The 19011-nt window shown below is 44.6% G+C and overlaps 1 protein-coding gene and 1 long non-coding RNA gene across 2 annotated transcripts in view; one reads left to right on the plus strand and one right to left on the minus strand.

Moving 5' to 3' along the window:
* LOC123081722 (uncharacterized) overlaps window positions 1–16695 on the plus strand; it is a 33731-nt gene extending 17036 nt beyond the window's left edge. Inside the window, exons 4-5 of the mRNA XM_044504264.1 lie at window positions 14324–14366; window positions 16409–16695. Coding sequence (XP_044360199.1) covers window positions 14324–14366; window positions 16409–16566 — 201 coding nt within the window. The 3' untranslated portion in view covers window positions 16567–16695. The remainder of the gene's footprint in view (window positions 1–14323; window positions 14367–16408) is intronic.
* Window positions 10290–10670, minus strand: LOC123081723 (uncharacterized). The gene is made up of 2 exons (XR_006438772.1): window positions 10551–10670; window positions 10290–10454 (listed from the first exon to the last, which is right to left on the minus strand). It is a non-coding gene; the product is annotated as an uncharacterized lncRNA (long non-coding RNA).
* Window positions 16696–19011: the final 2316 nt, after the last annotated feature.

Raw genomic sequence — 19011 nt, forward strand, 5'->3', positions numbered from 1 at the left:
AGGTCGTGGGTGCATGTAAACCTCCTCACGTAGCTCACCATTAAGAAAGGCATTCATAACATCAAGGCGGGACACAAACTAGTGGCAAACAGAGATCATATGGTTTGCAGGAGCAAAATGTCTCATCATAATCAGCACCATGCGTCTGCTGAAAGCCACGAGTGATAGTACGAGCTTTGTAACCCTCAAGAGAAGCATCAAAGCGAGTCTTAATCTTGTAGACCCACCAGGTGATGGGACAAACACGAGGAGGGATAGAAATAGTATCCCATGTGCCGATGCGCTCAAGCATTCTCCTCCACCATCGCAAGGTTCCATTTGGTATGAGCAACTTCACAATGAGAAGCCGGCTCAAGAAAAGTAGTGCCAACGACCAAGGCAGTCAACATGCGGAATCGGACGAGGATGCAAGCCATAAGTAAGCTGAGATGGGGAAGATGACACAACTCATAGATAGTGTGTATCAAAGTGAGGAAAAGATGGAAGAATACGAGTAGAAATCATTGGAATAAACTCAGGTGATGGAACGAGGAAGCCACCGGCGATGAATGTGTAGAATCCTATGATAAGCGAGGTGAGGAAATCATCGGGGATGATGGCGTTGGATCTGCAATAATCGGAGAAGTAGGAGTAGTACGGCGAGTGAATAAGGGCTCAACCGGAGTGATAGGAGTGTTGGGAAAATTGTAGAAATAGATATCCTCCACTAAAAAGGTCGAAGTGGACGCGGCTAGAAGGGACCTGGCTCATCAAAAGCCATATCATGAGAAATAGGCATATGACGACCAACATGATCCCAACAACGATATCCCTTATGCTCATCGTTGTATCATGAGAAGACACACTCAACGGACTTAGTAGTTAGTTTGGTGTGTTCACGAGGGGCAAGAAGGACATAGTAACACAACCAAACAATTGAAGCGCCGAATAATCAGGAAACAATCAAAGAGACGCTCGAAAGCAGCGCCACCCGACAAAGTAGTGGATGGAGGTTGATGAGATAGATGGAAGTGGAGACAGACTCGACCCAAAAGTGCGGTGGATGAGAGGCAGAGACCATCAACGCACGAGCCGTCGCAAGAAGCTTATGATGTCTGCGCTTAGCCACGCCATCTGAGCATGAGCACCAGGACAAGATAACTGAGAAAGAGTACCCTGCTCAACAAGGAATCCATGCAACAACTTGGAGATATACTCCCCACTAGAGTCGTCACAGAACACACGAATAGGCGTAGAGAAGTGAGCGTGAACTATGGCAGCAAAACACACATATATAGATAAGACCTCATTACGAGAAGAAATAAAGTATATCCAGGTGTGTCGAGAGAAGTCATCTATAAAGATAATATACTGCCAATGACCTCCTTTCAAGGCAAAGGGAGATGGGCCCCACACATCAGAGTGAACAAGGTTAAAAGGACGCCGAGACACTGTCTCAATATGACTATAAGGAAACTAGACCTGTTTACCAAGGTGACAACTCGATGGTTTAAATACGTCATTGGAGACGTATCCAAGAAGACCACGTCGAACTAATGATGAGAGATGAGAGCCACACAAGTGACCCAAGGTGATGATGTCACTACTGAAAATAACTCGTAGACAATGCAACAAAGGTGGAGAGACTGGTGGCGGTGGCAGCAGAGGAACTTGATCCAACATCCCATGTGCGTGTGCACTCTCTGTTCACAGCTGATTCGGCTTGGTGTTCTTCTCCTGTTTGTGAGTTTTGTGCCACACACTTAATTAAGCACCCCACATCTACTACTGTGCGCCCTTGGCCCCGACTTTAGGTTGCGTTGTGTCCTCTGCTTCGACTGTCCGAGCTCCTGCTTGCCATTGGTGCTGCTGCACAACAAAGCAAAGGATGCCCATCTAGACTGACAGGGAGTGGAGGTGGACACAATGGTGGACGTTGACTCCATTGGAGTCTCAATAGTGCGCCATTAGTAAGAGCAGCACGAGCAAGATCCTGGATATACTTCTGTTATAGGAAATAAAGAAGCCATTAGAGGTAGAAGAAATCTCAATCTTAAGTAGCAAAGAGGACTAAGATCGTACATAAGAAAGTCACTATGATGAGCCTTCACATAGGCAATGTACTTAGTCATCGCCAGTGATGATCGACATATAGGGTAAGTGTTTGGCCATGAGTTGAATGGTGGACAGAATGTTTAGGATCATGAGCACTCGTCGAAAAACTAGCCACAGGCACCACTGAAGCGCTCAAATCAGGCACGAGGGGTTTGCCCCTTAGGAAGAGACCCAGGTGGTGGCTACATGTAGCCATTCTTGACATCAAGCCGAGAGACTGAAAGACTAAGGCGGGCAACAGGCAAAAGCGGACGTGGACCCATAAGTAGGATGAGACGGGGAAGATGGCACATCAGTAGACACATCCACAACACGTGAATGACGTGTATAAAAGTGAGGCAAATATGGAAGAATACGAGGAAGAATCAACGAGATAAACTCAAGTGATGAAGACAAGGAAGCCACCGGTGATAAAGGTGTAGAATTCTGTGACAGACGAGGTGAGGAAATCATAGGTGATGATGGTGCTGAATCTGGAATAATAGAGGAGTAGTACGAGGAATGGATTAGGGCTCAACAAGGGTGATAGGAGTGTCGGGAAAAGTGAGGAAACAGATATCCTCCATGGAAAAGGTCGGGGAAGATGGACGCGGGTAGAAGGGACGAGACTCATCAAAAGTCATATCCCAAGAAATAGTCATCTGACGACCAACATGATCCTAACAATGATATCCCTTATGCTCATTGTTGTAAGTTTGGTGAGTTCACGAGGAGCAAGAAGGACACAACAAACACAACCTAACAATTGAAGCGTCAAACAATCAGGAAACGATCAAATAGACGCTCGAAAGGAGACCCCCACTCTACAGTGTAGTGGATTGGATTGCCGAAGGTCGATGAGATAGATGGAACTGGAGACAGACTCGGCCCAAAAGTGTGGTAGAAGAGAGACAGTGACCATCCATGGATGAGCCTTCTCAAGAAGGTGATGATGCTTGCGCTCAACCACGCCATTCTGAGCATGAGCACCAGGATAAGAGAACTGAGCAAGAGTACCCTGCTCGACAAGGACTCAAAGCAACAACGTGGAGATGTATTCTCCACCAGAGTCATCACAGAATACAAGACTAGGCGTAGAGAACTTAGTGTGAACCATGTCATCAAAACACTTATATGGATAAGACACCACTACGAGAAGAAATAAAGTATATCTAGCTGTGCTGAGAGAAGTCATCTATAAAGACAGTATAGTAGCGATGACCTCCTTTCGAGGCAAAGGGAGATGGACCGAAACTTTAAGAGAACAATGTCTCCAAGAGAATCATAGGAGTCTCAACAGTGTGCTCATTAGTAGGAGCAACACGAGCAAGAAGATCCTAGCTATACTTCTCTTATAGCAAATAAAGAAGCCATTAGAGGTAGAAGAAACCTCAGTCTCAAGGAAGTAGCGAAGAGGACCAATATCGGGCATAAGAAACTCACTATGACGAGCCTTCACAAATGCAATGTACTTTGTCGCCAGTGATGATTGGCATATAGAACAAGTGTTGGACCACGAGTTGAATGGTGGATAGAACGTGAAGGATCATGAGCACTGGCCGAAAAACCAACCATAGTCACTACTAAGACAAAGTGCTCAAACCAGGCATGAGGGATTTGCTTAAGACCATATAGAGTGACGAAGACGATAGACCATGCCATTAGGAAGGGAACACCCAGGTGGTGGCTACATGTAGGCATTCTTGACATCAAGCTGAGAGGGAGGGAGCGAGAGAGAGAGAGACTAGTGGCGAACAGAAGCCACATTAAAAAGTGTGCGAAGAGTGGTCATCTGGGCTGTATAGGAGAAAATATCTCATCATAGTCATGACCATGTTCTCACCACTAGACGAGCTTTGTAATGCTCAATAGAACCGTCAGAGGCTTAACTAACCTTGTAGACCCACTTATAAGTGATGAGACGAGCAGGCGGACGAAGGGAAATGATATCCCTTGTGCCGATGCACGCAGGAGCATCAATCTCAGCTGTTGTCGCATGCTGCCATTTGGCACGAACAACGTTGTCAAGATAAGAAGTCGTCTCAAGAAGTGTGGCCCCAGACTAACCATAAGCATCAATAAGAGGAAGTGGGCGAGCTCGGAAGCCATAAGTAGGTTGAGCTGGAGGCAGTGCATTACCAATAGAAGAAGATAGTAGTCGAGGGAGATGGCTCATCAGATGAACCCAAAATACGCGGATGGTCAATGAAGTAACGAAGATGAGGTGGAGTCAATAGGGCGGCCTCGGGGATGAGCTAGGAGAGGTAGTCTCAGGTAATAAACGGGGTGGGGAAGCCGCATGTGATGACGGTGTGGGGTCTACAATAGTACTACGGAAAGACACGGTGGGATGGGTGGACGAGAGCAAATACTTGAGTGATAGGTGTATTGGAAAAGGTGAGGAAACAAATATCCTCAATGGGGGAGGCCAAAGGAGAGGATGGACGAGCAAACACAGCTCCTTAAGGTTTTGAGGACAAGGCATTTCGAGTATGGCCTTGATTTTACTCAGGTTGATTTCTATTACCTGATGTCGAATGAGAAACCGTTGGAATGCCTGACGAGACCATGAAGGTGCACTTCAACGGGGTTAACTTGAGTGCATGTTGCCTTAGGCGGTCGAGTATGATTTGGAGATGTTGAAGATGTTCTTCATAGGATACCACCTTTACAATGAGATCATCTACATAACACTCGACAATCTTATGTATGATCTCATCAAAGATCTTAGCCATGGCGCGTTGATATGTAGCACCGGCATATAAAGGACGAGACTCATCAAAAGTCACATCCCGAGAAATTGACGACTGACAGAATCCCAACCCGATAGCCCTTTCTCATCACTGTAACCTAAGAAGACACATTCAACAAACTGAGCAGTTACTTTGCTGCATTCGAGAGGGGGGGGTGCCAAAAAAATGTAGCAAATGTAAGCAAACAAAGGAATCATTGAGTTAGGAGAATGACCAAAAAAACGCTCGAGAGGAATGTCACCTTGTAGAGCAGAGGAAGGATGAATGTTGATGACATAGGTGGAGTAGAAACTACGTCAACCCAAAAGTGAGGTGCAAGAGAGGCGACAATCATCAACGCACGAGCCACCTCAAGAAGGTAACCATGACAATCATCAACGCATGAGCCACCTCAAGAAGGTGACCATGCTTGCGCTCAGCAAAATCATTCTGAGCATGAGCACCAGGACAAGAGAACTAAGGAAGTGTACCCTGCTCAACAAGGAATCTGCCCAACAAATGAGAGATGCACTCAAGGATTCTGAAGCCGCTGAGTTCCACATGGAGCACACCTTGCTCCAGGTAACCATAAATTGCCCATCGTTGACTATGTCGGTCCCGCTCTAAAGGAAAGCGCGAATGCAGTTCTCGATCTCCTCAAGTAAACATAGAGGTAGTTTTATGGCGATGGCTTGATAATCTGGGATGGAGAGCAAATTTGAGGAGCCTCTCATGTTGAGTAGATTCTCAATCCAAGTGGGGAGGAAGTTGAGAACTTTGTCTGGAAGAGGCCACAGGTGGACCTTTTGAATATTTCTTGCACGACAAGGGGAGGCTGAGGTAGGCGCACGGGAGCAATGAGAAAGTACATACGAAGCTTAACTTGATCACCTAAATCTGGACGATGCTGCAGCAGCTTGGCACAAAGGAGCACTTGTCAAAGTTGGTGCATAAGTTTGACACGCCACCAAGATCAGGTTGACGCACGTCGAAGACAGGAGGTATCAGGTTGACGCACGTTGAAGACAGGAGGTCTTATGTTAAGTAGACTCTCAATCCAAGTGGGGAGGAAGTTGAGAACTTTGTCTGGAAGAGGCCACAGGTGGACCGTTTGAATCTTCTTGCACGACAAGGGGAGGCTGAGGTAGGTGCATGGGAGCAATGAGAAAGCACATGCGAAGCTTAAATTGATCACCTAAATCTGGACGATGCTGCAGCAGTTTGGTGCAAAGGAGCACTTTTCAAAGTTGGTGCATAAGTTTGACACGCCACCAAGATCAGGTTGCCGCATGTCGAAGACAGGAGGATGCCCATGTCGACATCGTACAGTGACATGAGGTGCTTCATGGATGCCAGTGCGATGGCTCCGACATGACAACGCTCTTCACATGGACCAACAAGGCATCGAGCACCACCAGCACAATAGAAGAAACAACAATGACAAAAAGTGGTCATGTTGCCACATGCCACAATGGTGAAGAATATGCCTTTCGGGCATCTTGTTGAGGATGTCTTTTGAGGATGTCCATGGTAGAATCATTTAGACCCACTAGGTGAATCTGCCGCCAATGTCAGCGTGCCACGCGTTCATAGGAGGAAGGGCCATGAGACTGAACCGAATGCCTTCGCAGTGTCAACCTTGAGCATGAGGGTTGTGATCTGGCGTGCTAGCCCTTGTCGGTGAGCATGAAGGAGCTTGTTGCTCCAACCGTAGTTCCAACCAACGAGGTTGATCTTGCAAAGCTCAAGGTCATTAAGGAAATGGTGAAATTTGACCATCTATCTTTTTTGGTTAGTGTTATTCTTATCCCTTGCCTGCTAGATAAAGTAGTCACCGGTAACGACCCAAGGACCATGATGCAAAGCGAAGCGATTTGCATCAGCGGAAGGACCATATAAGGTTGACAATCACCAAGGGGGTGCTTGAGACGAACACAGAGGGCAATGGTTCGCGTCAGTGCATTAAGGCCCCACACGTTTCAAGAAGACCACACCGAATGAAGGACAAGAGACGAGAGTCACACAAGTGTCCAAGGCGATTCGCAATGCTGAAAAGAGCTGGTAGACAAGGAAACAAAGGTGGAGAGACTTGTGATGGTGGCAACGGAGGGAAGGTGAAGCCAATCAAGCTCCTAGAGGCCCTTTGAGTCAAGCCATCGGGGGCCAGCACCAAGGAGAGCACTAGTGTGACGTTCTGGAAGAAAGCATGAGTCAAAGTCGAGAATTACCCGACAACCAGAGTCAACAATTTGACCACCAAAAATGAGCTGCATGGTAAATCGAGGAACATTAAAAGACGAAATGCTAAGAAGTCCTTGGCCATTAACCAGGAGGGATCGTACCTGTTAGGAAATATGCAACTTGTATTTCCAGGTGGCCACATGTTGTTATACACAAACGTGCAAGTGTGTTACTATATGAAAAAAAACATTATAGAACGGGGAAAATACAAAGGGGTACATGGCTACATATATAACTCTTCACACCCCCTCCCCCCCCCCAAACTCATGATGGATCAACCCCAAGTTTGGAGAGATAAAAGTCATGTTGTGCTCTAGTCTGGGCCTATCTAAAGAAATCCGCCAACTGTAACTCGGTAGGCACATAGTGAGGGGCAATAACCTGAATATTGCACAACAACATGCACAAAAAAAGCATCAACACCAATATGCTTGGTGAGCTCATTCTTCACAGGGTCGCTCACAATACTAAGAGCACATGTAATGTCAGACAAGAGCAGAGTGTAGTGACAGAAACACCAAACTTCTGAAGTAAGCATCGTAACCAAGTTACCTCTGCTGTCAAAAGAGCCATAGCTCGTGACTCAGCCTCTTCACTCGAACCTGAAACTACAGTCTATTTCTTTGTCTGAGAGGCAATGAGAGAACCACCAAGAAAAACACTAAACAAAAAGTGAACAACAATCCTAGGGATCACTAGCCCACGTAGCATTTGAGTAGGCCTGACGCTGTAATGAACTGGAGCAGGGAAAGAATAGACAATGAGAGATCATGCCACGAAGATATCGGAGAACACAAAGGAGGTGACTATAGTGAACCAATGTGGGCGCAGAGACAAACTGACTGAAAATATGGACATGATCAGAGATACCTGGACGAGTGACATCTAGATAGACAAGACTCCCATCAAGATGACGATGACATGTCAGATCAGACACGGTCACCATCAGTAGCACGAAGGTGAACATTGAGCTCCATGGGAGTCTCAATAGTACACTCATCAATAAGAGTAGCACGAGCAAGAAGATTCTGGATATATTTGTCTTGGGAAATACTACCTGAAATTTCTCCGACAAGTATTTCCGGACGGAGGGAGTAAAGCCATTAGTGGTAGAAGAGACCTCTATCCCAAGAAAGTATGGAAGATGGCCAAGATCAGACATAAGAAAAAGAAACTGCTCACTAAGAAGTGCCTTCTCAAAGGCAATATACTCAGGGTCGTCCCAATTGATGATCATGTCATCAACATATAAAAAAGAAGAGTTCAATCACGATTAGAAAAATATATCCAAAAGAATAGTCTGACAACGATGAGAAAAATATATCCACCAGAAGTAGAAGAGATCTTTATTTGAAGAAAGTAGCGAAGGGGGCCAAGATTAGACATAAGAAACTGCTCACTAAGACGTGCCTTCACAAAGGCAATATACTCGGGGTCGTCGCCAGTCATGATCATGTCATCAACATTCCAACCTATAATGAGGTTGGCGAACTCAGCCTCCCAGCACTCCCCTAGATTGAAGCCTCGTTAGCCGTTCGATTGAGTTGCTTTTGGCCAACTGGTTCGTCTCGGAGATTTGTTCCGCTAGTTTTCACCGCGCGGTTAATTTTCAATATCCCTCACCGATGGGCTCGATCTTCCTCCCTAGTGGCCTGGGTGAGCCCTTCATGGGTGCGAGCGACCCTATCCTCACATGCCGCATGTTGTACTGCCCGTATTTGGCGTCTTCGCTTTTGCGTGCAACCCCATATGAACCCTAGCCCCAGTCACGCGTATGTCCCTCCTTCATCCCTCGTTTGCCGACGTCCATCTCAACTTCCTATCCAGCCTCCTCTTGCACCTCCCGTTTTCCTCATCCCTGCCTCCCCATTGCTTGCCCTTTGCCCGGATCAGGCGCAGGTTGTCGTCGTGGAAGACCAGGGCGACAGGGTCTTTACTGTGGGGGTGGAGGAGCAGGGGTGGTCATTAGGCTAGCGGCGGGGGGATGAAGCACGAGGCATGAGCTCTAGGCGGTGCACACATCACGGGGTGGAGGAGAGCAGGGCCGGTCTTGAGATTTTGGGGGCCCGGGGCGAGACCAAAACTCGGGGGCCCCTTTGCATGAAAATCATAATAATAATACTAATAACCATCTTTGCTCTTTAAAAGACTCAGCCGACGACAATGGCATGTGTGTTATCCCTAACACTCTGTTTGGATGTAGACATTCAAGACCTGGATATTGCATTGGCTCCAATGCCTAATATCCCAAGGCATTGGTATTGAGCTGCAATGCCACACTTTGTGTTTGGATGTTCTTGTATTGGGCACTTGGAATTCAAGGGACGGAGGAATGCCAAATCTTGTTTGGATGCGCATGGTGTAGAATTGGGCATTGTGAAATGTATGAACAATATAATAATTTCTTGTACAAGTTTGGAAATTAAATCTGATCATCATGCCATACATTTGAGAGATTATGTATTATAATACAATAAAATTGCATGCAAATAATTTAAAATTGGCACAGACAACATCAATTGTCCAAAATACAAGAAAAATTGGCTGAAAAGTGTACATAGGCAACATGAGCATATTATCATGCACTGGACAAGTTCCAACTCCTCAAAAACATGAAAAACAGGCTGAAAACTGTACATTACAGTAGTATACAGCATCATATTATGATGAACTTGATAACACAATCAACTGTTCAAAAACATGAAAAATTAGGCTGAAAACTATATGTAACAGCCACATATCATGATGAACTTGAGAACATCAATTTGTCCAAAAACTATCATCAACAGCAACATATTATGATAACCTTGCCAACAACATTACATATTATAACATGTCTCACACCATCCAGAACACATAGCAAGTCTTGTGCATAACAATGAAACTTTAGGACAAGTTCGAAGTCTCTCGCAAACTAGGAGAAATAAGAGTAGCAACACACATACATATTATCCATCAAGAGCCATTCTACTAATTCAACATCAACAACCATTCCTTCCTGAAGTTCATGGGAAGCTCAAGAAGCGCTTGGTACAAGCGTTCGCTAAGGATCAACTTACCATAAGATCGCAAGATGTCACCACGAGCTAGATCAGGGATCATCTCAAGTGTCGCAAGGATTTCAGCAGGAGGTGTAACTTGGGGCAGAGGTAAAGGCTCGAGTGACTTCAAAGCATCATGAAATGAGCCTTTCATATCCCCAAGAAGGCACAGGATGGCATCACTAGTTCGTTGTTTTTTTTGTGGCACTTCAGGAGAGGCTTCATTGGGTTCCGTAGTTGGTTCTACAACAGTTTCAGCACCAGTGACAGCACCTTCACCATTTGCATGATCTTTTGAGTATATGGTGGTGATAGCATCCCAATTCTTAATGACCCTGTTCTTGTAAAATCCTACTTTCTTGTTAGCCTGCACGCACACACACACAAAGAGAGAATTGTCAAACAAAGGTAGATCTTACATATGTACAATATAATCAAAATGTGGAAAGGATAAATTTCTTACCGCGACATATTTAAGCCACACATCTTCACTATCAATTGACAGCTTGTTATTGACCCAATCCCACCCAAATCCACTTTGAGATAGCATCTTGCTAATGGCCTCGTAGTGCTTTTCAAAGGTTTTCCACCTCCTTCAGCCATGGTCCTACAAGAAAATGCATGCACATAATATCCAAACACAAAGACAACATAAGGTGCATGTAAGTTGAAACACAAAGACAACAAGGTAATGTCACACACACACACAGATATATATATACATATTAATTTCATAATATGAGGCATGTACAGAATACCCAAAAGGCACGCATTCCACCAAAGTCATATCAAGGTTGATCCACACATCCCACCAAAGTCATATCAACTAGCTAGCATAAAAGAGAACACCATTATCTAGTCGACCCGCACATCCTACTCCAACTCTAGTTCAGCATGTCTCACGAGGTACTCGTCAAACATGTCATTAGCTAGCTGCTCCCTAAAGTTGGTCCATGAAGTGCTGACTTGAACACTCCTAATTAAGTTAGCATCATCTAGAGGATCATCTTCAGAAGAGGCTATTTCATTATCCACTTCCTCGAGCAACAAATCATCCATCACATGCTGCCTATCCCTTGCAAAGTTGTGTAACACACAACAAGCATTAATAATACGAACCTGCAGTACTATTTGTTCATCGTAAGCATTTTCCATTTAGTTTGCATCTTATTCAGCACCATATGGGCACATCATACTTGGTCCTTTATGTCAAAGAAGGATTGACAACGTAGGAAAGCCCACTTTTTCTTCCACAACCCAAATGTTCTCTCGACTACATTTCTAGCTCGAGAATGACGCAAGTTATACAGCTCTTTGGGAGTTTGGGGCTGTTGTTGACTTGATACCCACTCTTTTAAGTGATACCGAGTCGATCTGAATGGAGCAAGAAATCCCGGACCGTTGGTGTAACCAGCATCAACTAAATAATATTTCCCTAGTGTGTCAAGCAAGTGAGTTAGCTAACAATTATACAGAGGAGAAATGAATTACCAAGAGGAAGTGTCATACCCTATGGTACGACAAATGCATCTTGGTGGCTCAACCTCATTGCATCACGCAAGACTCTTGAGTCAGAAGCTGAACCCTCCCAGCCAGGCAAGACATACATAAATTTCATATTCCAATCAACCACACCAAGCATGTTAGTGCTGATAGCTTGCTTCCTGTTCCTATATCTCCCTTGGTCACACACGGGCACACAAACATCAACATGACACCCATCTAGTACTCCAAGTGCATTGCCAAACCACTTCCATTTGTAATCATCAGGTGGCTGAGTAGAAGGATCAGGAAGCTTAATGAACTCCCCGGTTAGAGATAGAATCGCTGTTAATACATCGTCAAAGTGGGTACTAATAGTCCATAAGGAGCGCTTGTAAGTGCCACGCAGAATCCTCATTTTGATACCATGGCCAACTACCAACAAGAACATTGCCATCTTTTCCTCCATGGAAACATAGACACTGTCATGAAGACCAACCCTCTCACGCAACATGGTGCATAAGTCATGGAAGTTTCTTTTAGTTAAACGCAACTGATCATAGCATGTTACTTCTGCCCCATCATACATTCCTTTTAGCAAATACTTCCGATGAATGTTCTTTTCCTCATCGTCACTAAAACTCCCTAAATTCCTTGGTGCCCTCCTCGTACTAAGATATGCTATCCGAAGAAGAAACGATTCAAAGTACAGTTTGGTCAAAACTATCCGTCTCCTCTTTCTTCTTTTGTTCTCCTCGTTTATGTAAGCAACCAAGTCCATGTCAGACATGGTGCAGCTACATTACATTTCACAAATTAGACATTCATGCCACATTCAATCACACAAGTAAATATACAAAGACATGGTACAACAAGCATTTCAAAAATTATGCTACGGCTAGCTATTAAGGACAAGTCATCAATCAGCCATACGACATAAGCAAGCAAGATACCAATCAGGCATATAAGACAAGCTATCAAAAATTGTTGTACTAATTTATGCTACAACAAGATATCAAAATTTCAGCAAGCATTCAGTCATTTAAGACAGGGCACAACAAGCATTCACTATATAGTCAAATACTGATTCTAGTTCTCTTCACCACATGAATGCATGGCGAAACAAAACTTATTTTTTCCTTACTGATAGCAGAAATTATCTCTGAACATACCTTCAGTTGGTCTACAGGGATGTGCCAATCCAAGACAAATAACCTGCAGCAGAGTTAATTTAAGACATATTAGTATCTTACTATGCAAACATATTGGGGAGGAGGGACGAACTGTGATGGGGAAGAGGGGGAGCGGCCATCAGATCTGAATGGGAGGGAGGGGAGGACATGGGATTAGGGTTGAGTAGGAGAGGGAGAAGGGCGGATGGGGGTGGTAGATGGACGGAGCTACCGCTGGTAGGGATGGGAGAGGGACAATCCAAGGGACGGGTCGCTAGCGGCCATCGGACCTGAAAGGGCTGGGGAGATTGGGGAGGGCAGGGGGAGATGAAGCACGAGGAGAAGGCCTACCGGAGCAAGGGGAGAAGGAGGAGGAGGAGCGGGAGATGGAGGAGACCTGCTGGAGATGGGAAAGGAGGAGGACGGCGGCGGGAGATGAGCAACCACCTGCGTCGCCGCTGTTCTCCCGCGCCGCTTCTCCTGCGGCCTGTCTTCTCTGTTTTCGGGGCAGGAATGGGGAGGGTTGAAGAGGTAAGCGAGCCAGACCGGGCAATTTCAGCCGAAAACAGACCGGGGAGGCAAGGTATTCGCGCGGACACTCGCTAGTCTTGGCGCGCTGTGTCCAATATCAGGCTACGATGCCACGACCGAATACCCAGTGCATCCAAACGCTGGCATTCGGGAGTTACAAATGCCAAATCCCAATATTACCTCTCAATCCTTACATCCAAACATAGCGTTATTTGTTTGGATGATGTCGGGAAAGGTTGGGGCTGGTTCGGACACACTAACGGATTTACTACAAACATGATGCATAATGGGGGTCTCTTTTCAATACCATTACCTACATCACATGCATTAGATGCAAACCGAATGATCAAATTTACGCTATGTTTGGATGTGAGGATTGAGAGGTAATATTGGGATTTGGCATTTGTAACTCCCGAATGCCAGCGTTTGGATGCACTGGGTATTCGGTCGTGGCATCATAGCCTGATATTGGACACAGCGCGACAAGACTAGCGAGTGCCCGTGCGAATACCTTGCCTCCCTGGTCTGTTTTCGGCTGAAATTGCCCGGTCTGGCTCGCTTACCTCTTCAACCCTCCCCATTCCTGCCCCTAAAACAGAGAAGACAGGCCGCAGGAGAAGCGACAAGGGAGAACAGCGGCGACGCAGGTGGGTGCTCATCTCCCGCCGCCGTCCTCCTCCTTTCCCATCTCCGGCAGGTCTCCTCCATCTCCCGCTCCTCCTCCTCCTTCTCCCCTTGCTCCGGTAGGCCTTCTCCTCGTGCTTCATCTCCCCCTGCCCTCCCCAATCTCCCCAGCCCTTTCAGGTTCGATGGCCGCTAGCGACCCGTCCCTTGGATTGTCCCTCTCCCATCCCTACCAGCGGTAGCTCCGTCCATCTACCACCCCCATCCGCCCTTCTCCCTCTCCTACTCAACCCTAATCCCATGTCCTCCCCTCCCTCCCATTCAGATCTGATGGCCGCTCCCCCTCTTCCCCATCACAGTTCGTCCCTCCTCCCCAATATGTTTGCATAGTAAGATACTAATCTGTCTTAAATTAACTCTGCTGCAGGTTATTTGTCTTGGATTGGCACATCCCTGTAGACCAACTGAAGGTATGTTCAGAGATAATTTCTGCTATTAGTAAGGAAAAATAAGTTTTGTTTGGCCATGCATTCATGTGGTGAAGAGAACTATATTCAGTATTTGACTATATAGTGAATGCTTGTTGTACCCTGTCTTAAATGACTGAATGCTTGCTGAAATTTTGATATCTTGTTGTAGCATAAATTAGTACAACAATTTTTGATAGCTTGTCTTATATGCCTGATTGGTATCTTGCTTGCTTATGTCGTATGGCTGATTGATGACTTGTCCTTAATAGCTAGCCGTAGCATAATTTTTGAAATGCTTGTTGTACCATGTCTTTGTATATTTACTTGTGTGATTGAATGAGGCATGAATGTCTAATTTGTGAAATGTAATGTAGCTGCACCATGTCTGACATGGACTTGGTTGCTTACATAAACGAGGAGAACAAAAGAGGAAAGAGGAGATGGATAGTTTTGACCAAACTGTACTTTGAATCGTTTCTTCTTGGGATAGCATATCTTAGTACGAGGAGGGCACCAAGGGATTTAGGGAGTTTTAGTGACGATGAGGAAAAGAACATTCATCGGAAGTATTTGCTAAAAGGAATGTATGATGGGGCAGAAGTAACATGCTATGATCAGTTGCGTTTAACTAAAAGAAACTTCCATGACTTATGCACCATGTTGCGTGAGAGGGCTGGTCTTCATGACAGTGTCTATGTTTCCGTGGAGGAAAAGGTGGCAATGTTCTTGTTGGTAGTTGGCCATGGTATCAAAATGAGGATTCTGCGTGGCACTTACAAGCGCTCCTTATGGACTATTAGTACCCACTTTGACGATGTATTAACAGCGATTCTATCTCTAACCGGGGAGTTCATTAAGCTTCCTGATCCTTCTACTCAGCCACCTGATGATTACAAATGGAAGTGGTTTGGCAATGCACTTGGAGCACTAGATGGGTGTCATGTTGATGTTTGTGTGCCCGTGTGTGACCAAGGGAGATATAGGAACAGGAAGCAAGCTATCAGCACTAACATGCTTGGTGTGGTTGATTGGAATATGAAATTTATGTATGTCTTGCCTGGCTGGGAGGGTTCAGCTTCTGACTCAAGAGTCTTGCGTGATGCAATGAGGTTGAGCCGCCAAGATGCATTTGTCGTACCACAGGGTATGACACTTCCTCTTGGTAATTCATTTCTCCTCTGTATAATTGTTAGCTAACTCACTTGCTTGACACACTAGGGAAATATTATTTAGTTGATGCTGGTTACACCAACGGTCCGGGATTTCTTGCTCCATTCAGATCGACTCGGTATCACTTAAAAGAGTGGGTATCAAGTCAACAACAGCCCCAAACTCCCAAAGAGCTGTATAACTTGCGTCATTCTCGAGCTAGAAATGTAGTCGAGAGAACATTTGGGTTGTGGAAGAAAAAGTGGGCTTTCCTACGTTGTCAATCTTTCTTTGACATAAAGGACCAGGTATGATGTGTCCATATGGTGCTGAATAAGATGCAAACTAAATGGAAAATGCTTACGATGAACAAATATTATTGCAGGTTCGAATTATTAATGCTTGTTGTGTGTTACACAATTTGCAAGGGATAGGCAGCATGTGATGGATGATTTGTTGCTCGAGGAAGTGGATAATGAAATAGCCTCTTCCGAAGATGATCCTCTAGATGATGCTAACTTATTAGGAGTGTTCAAGTCAGCACTTCATGGACCAACTTTAGGGAGCAGCTAGCTAATGACATGTTTGACGAGTACCTCGTGAGACATGCTGAACTAGAGTTGGAGTAGGATGTGCGGGTCGACTAGATAATGGTGTTCTCTTTTGTGCTAGCTAGTTGATATGACTTTGGTGGGATGTGTGGATCAACCTTGATATGACTTTGGTGGAATGCGTGCCTTTTGGGTATTCTGTACATGCCTCATATTATGAAATTAATATGTATATATATCTGTGTGTGTGTGTGACATTACCTTGTTGTCTTTGTGTTTCAACTTACATGCACCTTATGTTGTCTTTGTGTTTGGATATTATGTGCATGCATTTTCTTGTAGGACCATGGCTGAAGGAGGTGGAAAAAAATTTGGTAGAAATTACCTCACATGGACAGATGAAATGGACACTACACTACTCGAGGTCCTTGTTGAGCATCACAACAATGGCGATCATGCCCAGAATGGATGGAAGTCCCATGTCTACAGTGCTGTTATAGGTAATGTGCGTGAGAAGTGCTCTGTGACCATCACAAAGGAAAACATCAGTTCAAGGTGCAAAACCTTTGAAAAGCACTACGAGGCCATTAGCAAGATGCTATCTCAAAGTGGATTTGGGTGGGATTGGGTCAATAACAAGTTGTCAATTGATAGTGAAGATGTGTGGCTTAAATATGTCGCGGTAAGAAATTTATCCTTTCCACATTTTGATTATATTGTACATATGTAAGATCTACCTTTGTTTGACAATTCTCTCTTTGTGTGTGTGTGTGTGTGTGTGTGTGCAGGCTAACAAGAAAGTAGGATTTTACAAGAACAGGGTCATTAAGAATTGGGATGCTATCACCACCATATACTCAAAAGATCATGCAAATGGTGAAGGTGCTGTCACTGGTGCTGAAACTGTTGTAGAACCAACTACGGAACCCAATGAAGCCTCTCCTGAAGTGCCACAAAAAAACAACAAACTAGTGATGACATCCTGTGCCTTCTTGGGGATATGAAAGGCTCATTTCATGATGCTTTGAAGTCACTCGAGCCTTTACCTCTGCCCCAAGTTACACCTCCTGCTGAAATCCTTGCGACACTTGAGATAATCCCTGATCTAGCTCGTGGTGACATCTTGCGATCTTATGGTAAGATGATCCTTAGCGAACGCTTGTACCAAGCCCTTCTTGAGCTTCCCATGAACTTCAGGAAGGAATGGTTGTTGATGTTGAATTAGTAGAATGGCTCTTGATGGATAATATGTATGTGTGTTGCTACTCTTATTTCTCCTAGTTTGTGAGAGACTTCAAACTTGTCCTAAAGTTTCATTGTTATGCACAAGACTTGCTATGTGTTCTGGATGGTGTGAGACATGTTATAATATGTAATGTTGTTGGCAAGGTTATCATAATATGTTGCTGTTGATGATAGTTTTTGGACAAATTGATGTTCTCATGTTCATCATGATATGTGGCTGTTACATATAGTTTTTAGCCTAATTTTTCATGTTTTTGAACAGTTGATTGTGTTATCAAGTTCATCATAATATGTTGCTATATACTACTGTAATGTACAGTTTTCAGCCTGTTTTTCATGTTTTTTGAGGAGTTGGAACTTGTCGAGTGCATGATAATATGCTCATGTTGCCTATGTACACTTTTCAGCCAGTTTTTCTTGTATTTTGGACAACTGATGTTGTCTGTGCCAATTTTAAATTATTTGCATGCAATTTTATTGTATTATAATACATAATCTCTCAAATGCATGGCATGATGATCAGATTTAATTTCCAAACTTGTACAAGAAATTATTATATTGTTCATACATTTCACAATGCCCAATTCTACACCATGCGCATCCAAACAAGATTTGGCATTCCTCTGTCCCTTGAATTCCAAGTGCCCAATACAAGAACATCCAAACACAAAGTGTGGCATTGCAGCTCAATACCAATGCCTTGGGATATTAGGCATTGGAGCCAATGAAATACCAGGTCTTGAATGTCTACATCCAAACAGAGCGTAAGAGGAATATACTATGGATGAGTCCTAACATATTTGTAGTGATATATATACCGAGAGCGGGGTGTTTGTTTCAAGTTTATCAACATGTATCAGTTTATTTTATATTTGTTGCAATGCATGAGTAATTTTCTAGTATGTGTATGTATACTTTAATCAAATCAAAACTAATATTTATATGAATTAGTTTATACACACAAAAACGATATTGTAAATAAATAAAATTGAACATAAGTTGAATATGTGCAAAGAAGGGCTACTTATAATAAACTATTTTCTCCGTTCCTAAATATAAGTTTTTTAGAGATGCTAATATGCACTAGATACGAAGCAAAATAAGTGAATCTACACTCTAAAATACGTCTATATACATCCATATGCAGTCTTTTTGAAATCACTAGGAAGACATATAATTAGGAATGGAGGGAGTAATAGTGAATAACATGGTATACCTTAGAGCGGTTGGATCTGCTTTGCTAATGGCCTGATCAGGCGCTCCGCCATGACACGAAGGGGATTGCCATTGGCAACCTGGCGTGTCATTATGGTGCGCTCGGAGATGACACGACGTGGATGACATCTCGAGTGGAGACAGGAGAGCGGAGCTCGCCGGCGAAACGGCGACTTGCAATCAGATCCGGGGGGTCGGGAAGATTGGATCTTGAAAGAAAGGGGAATTAGGAAAGCGAACAGGAGTGCATTCGAGGCTAGTACGTACGGTTATGATGAGTCGAGGAACTAGCGATTGCGTGCGTGGGCTTGCCGTGGTTACATCTGCGTGTCCAGCCCATGTAGTGCTTACCTCCTTTTCCAAAACAAAATAATGCGTAGCTGCGTGTGTGGGCTAGCCTAAGCTAGCAGCGTACGTACCTTGGGTTGGGGCCCCTGCAGCTTGGGGGCCTGGGGCGGCGGCCCCCTCTACCCCCCTTCAGTGCC

This window comes from Triticum aestivum, chromosome 4A, assembly GCF_018294505.1.
Source record: "Triticum aestivum cultivar Chinese Spring chromosome 4A, IWGSC CS RefSeq v2.1, whole genome shotgun sequence".
In the NCBI taxonomy this organism is placed as follows: Eukaryota; Viridiplantae; Streptophyta; class Magnoliopsida; order Poales; family Poaceae; genus Triticum; species Triticum aestivum.